This window comes from Petaurus breviceps, unplaced genomic scaffold (genome assembly GCF_028583685.1).
Source record: "Petaurus breviceps papuanus isolate PSGF00001 unplaced genomic scaffold, PetGlider_PUasm1.0 90760, whole genome shotgun sequence".
NCBI classification, from domain to species: Eukaryota; Metazoa; Chordata; class Mammalia; order Diprotodontia; family Petauridae; genus Petaurus; species Petaurus breviceps.
The window spans coordinates 3,038,014-3,041,679 of record NW_027187338.1 but is presented as its reverse complement, the minus strand read 5'-3'; the positions used below and the strand labels follow the sequence as shown (position 1 = coordinate 3,041,679).

General features: G+C 42.0%; 1 protein-coding gene across 1 annotated transcript; it reads left to right on the top strand.

Annotated features, from left to right (window-relative positions):
* The first annotated feature begins 1,854 nt into the window (after window positions 1–1,854).
* Window positions 1,855–3,148, top strand: LOC138146200 (glyceraldehyde-3-phosphate dehydrogenase-like). Its single transcript, XM_069067925.1, has one exon. The coding sequence runs from the start codon at window positions 1,932–1,934 to the stop codon at window positions 2,931–2,933; it is 1,002 nt and encodes a 333-aa protein (XP_068924026.1). The 5' UTR covers window positions 1,855–1,931; the 3' UTR covers window positions 2,934–3,148.
* The last annotated feature ends 518 nt before the right edge of the window (window positions 3,149–3,666 follow it).

Sequence of the window (3,666 nt, the reverse complement as noted above, 5' to 3'; positions counted from 1 at the left end):
GTCTCTCTGATCTGGGGAGGTGATGCCAAGCAGGAGCAGCTCTGAGAGCATTAGGGCCACTGCATGGACATTTCTGGCCTGGACAACAATGTTGCATCTCACATCAGTCATCTATAGTAAAGGGGCTAAGCAGCCTGCATGCTATCTATTCTGATACCAGGGCCCTCCTTGCATTGCCACCTCCTCAGTAATCCTTGGCCCACTTCTAAAACCTCCTCCTCCCCAAGCGCCAAGTCAGGAGAATGATAAAAAAAACAAAGCTTAGTCCCTGTAGAGGCTTCTGTGGAGAGGTCGCCCCCTTCTTCCACAGTGGCCAAATAAGAATTCTTCCTCACTAGGATGCTATGACTTGGAATTACCACTAAGGCAACTAAAGGATCCCCCTTTTTTCAGGTAAATACACACCTATCATAGTTACATAGCAATCAGTTTCACCTCTCCTGCTATTAGAGCCACCTTCCAACATTAGCACTGCTTGGTTCCCCAAGCCTTTTATGGGAAGGAGTTCTCCGAACGATTCCAGAAAAAAGGAAGTCCACCAATTGAAGGGAACCGGAGCTGCTTCTCTAGGTATCTTTTCTGTGTAAGGTAAGGTATGTCATGTTAAAAAAAACAACTGACCTGAAAAAACAGATCAAAGAGAGATAATTTGATTCATTCAACTACCTGAAATCTGCAACCAAAAAATGAACCTTGACATCATATTTCAAAATATTGTGAAAGAAAACTATCCAATCTCTTAGAACCAGAGGGCAAAATAGAAACATAAAGAATTCACCACTTACCTCTAAAAAGAAACCAATAAAGGAGAACTCCCAAGAATTCACAGCAAAAATCCAGAGCTTCTAGGTCAAAGAAAAAAATACCAAGAGCAGCCAGAGAGAGAATTCAAGTACAATCAACAACATCCAGGGAAAACTGACCTTGGCACTTTTTTTTTGCCCTCTTGGGCAGCCTCCTCCAGTACCCACCAAGCTAATCCCTTTGCCCGAGCAGAGGACTCTCCATCCACAGCCAGGAGGGCTTTTGCAACAGGGAACCAAGTAGAGTCCCACCAAATAATCACTTTCCTTGTTTGCGGTGTTCTTCCCCCAGCTTAACTACAATGTGAACTATCTCATTTCATCTTATCCCAATCTGCCTAGAATACCAAATATTGTAGGCATAATACTAGCACCCTTTTTGTTCAGGTTTGGGATGAAATGAGGCACTCTAAAGTCACTGAACATTTAACAAGACAGGTATACTTCGCCCTAACACAGTGAGAATATGTGAAAAGGATCTGGTAGCATTTGCTGGTAAGCAATCTAGGGTTATTAGCTATGTCAATGCTTCTTTCTGTATTCCTGTGACTGTATCTAGTCAGAAAAGTTTGCTTTTGCCTGGGAATGAATCCAATATACCTTCATCAACCCTTCCCCAGGGCTACCTGAATTCAAACAAATGAACTTAGTAGCCTAATGTATGGTGGCATGAAGACCCCAATTACTGCGATAAGGACTCAGTATTTAAAAAAAAATCTGAGAAAACTGGAAAATAGAGTGGAGGAAACTAGATATATACCAGCATCTCAAATTATACACCAATAAGTTCCAAAAGACTTAGACATAAAGGGTGACATCATAAACACATTTGAGAAACAAAAAAAGAAATTATTTTTCATATCAATGGATAGGAAAACAGTTCATGACCAAAAAAAAAAAAGATAGGGTACACCATAGAAGCAAAATAGACAATTTTGATTACAAAAGATTAAAAGGTTTTGTATGAGCAAAATAATACTGCTAAAATTAGAAGGGATAGAGAAAACAACCTTTGCAGGAAGTTTCTCTGATATGGGTCTTATTTTTAAGATATACAAGCAGTGGCTTTCGGCTTTTCTCCTAGCTTGGTGCCAGGTTCTGCTGCTTAAGTCGCATCCCTGAAACAAGATGGTGAAGGTCAGAGTCAATGGATTTGGCCGTATTGGGCGCCTGGTGACCAGGGCTGCATTTACCTCAGGTGGAGTAGACGTTGTGGCCATCAATGACCCCTTCATTGACCTCAACTGCATGGTTTATATGTTTCAATATGATTCCACTCATGGCAAATTCAAGGGCACTGTCAAGGCTGAGAATGGGAAGCTGGTGATCAATGGAAAAGCCATTACCATCTTCCAGGAACGGGATCCCACCAATATTAAATGGGGAGATGCTGGAGCCGAGTATGTTGTAGAGTCCACTGGAGTCTTTACCACCATGGAAAAGGCTGGGGCTCACTTGAAGGGTGGAGCCAAGAGGGTCATCATCTCTGCCCCTTCTGCTGATGCCCCAATGTTCGTAATGGGAGTGAACCATGAGAAATATGATAATTCCCTGAAGATTGTCAGTAATGCTTCCTGTACCACCAACTGCTTGGCCCCCTTGGCCAAGGTCATTCATGACAACTTTGGCATTGTGGAAGGACTCATGACTACAGTCCATGCCATTACTGCTACCCAGAAGACAGTAGATGGCCCCTCTGGTAAGCTGTGGCGTGATGGGCGTGGTGCTGCCCAAAACATCATCCCTGCTTCCACTGGTGCTGCTAAGGCTGCAGGCAAGGTTATTCCTGAGCTGAATGGGAAGCTCACAGGCATGGCCTTCCGTGTTCCTATTCCCAATGTATCTGTTGTGGATCTGACCTGCCGCCTGGAGAAACCTGCCAAATATGATGATATCAAGAAAGTGGTGAAGCAAGCATCAGAGGGATCCTTGAAGGGCATCTTGGGCTACACAGAGGACCAGGTTGTATCCTGTGACTTCAACAGCAATACTCACTCTTCTACCTTTGACGCTGGCGCTGGTATTGCCCTCAATGACCATTTTGTCAAGCTCATTTCCTGGTATGACAATGAGTATGGTTATAGCAACCGTGTAGTAGACCTCATGGTCTACATGGCCTCCAAGGAGTAAAGTGGAAAGCCATGGATCTTCATCCCCAGCCAAAAAGAGGAAATCCACCACTGGGGAGCCCACATTCCTAACCTGTGTTCCTATACTAGGGATCCCATGTCCCATTCACATCCTTGTTCCAAAGCACCCCTGTAGTAGGGGAAGAAGCCTAGAGTCCTGTATTGTGTACCATCAATAAAGTCAACATATTCAGTGCAAAAAAAAAAGATATACAAGCAGTTAATTCAAATGTATAAGAATAAGTCATTTCTCAACTGATAATTGGTAAAAGGCTATGAATAAGAAGTTTTCTGAAGAAATGCAAGCTATCTATAGTCAAATTAAAAAAAAAAGTTAGCTATCACTAATAATTAGAGAAATGCAAATACAAATAACTCTGAATTTCAATCTCAAATGAGCAAAAGCAACAAAAAAGGAACATGAAAAATGTTAGAGGGGTTGCTATGGGAAAATAGGCATATTGATAAATTCTTGTTTGAGCTGTGAACTGGTCTAATCATTATGGAAAGCAACTTGGAAAAGCAAACCCCAGAAGTTACTAAACTATTCATATTCTTTGACTCAGACTCAGCAATACCCCCCTCCCAGATCTGTAATCCAAAGAGATAAAAGAAAAAGGAAAATTATCCACATATACTGAAATATTTGTAGTAGTTCTTTCTGTGGTGGTAAAGAAATGGAAACTAATGGAGTGTCAGATGAGGAATTATGCCATAAGAATGAAAGGGATAGT

Bases quoted from the DNA above. Each gene is read 5' to 3' on its own strand.
- LOC138146200 (XM_069067925.1), top strand. From the start codon at position 1,932: ATGGTGAAGGTCAGAGTCAATGGATTTGGCCGTATTGGGCGCCTGGTG.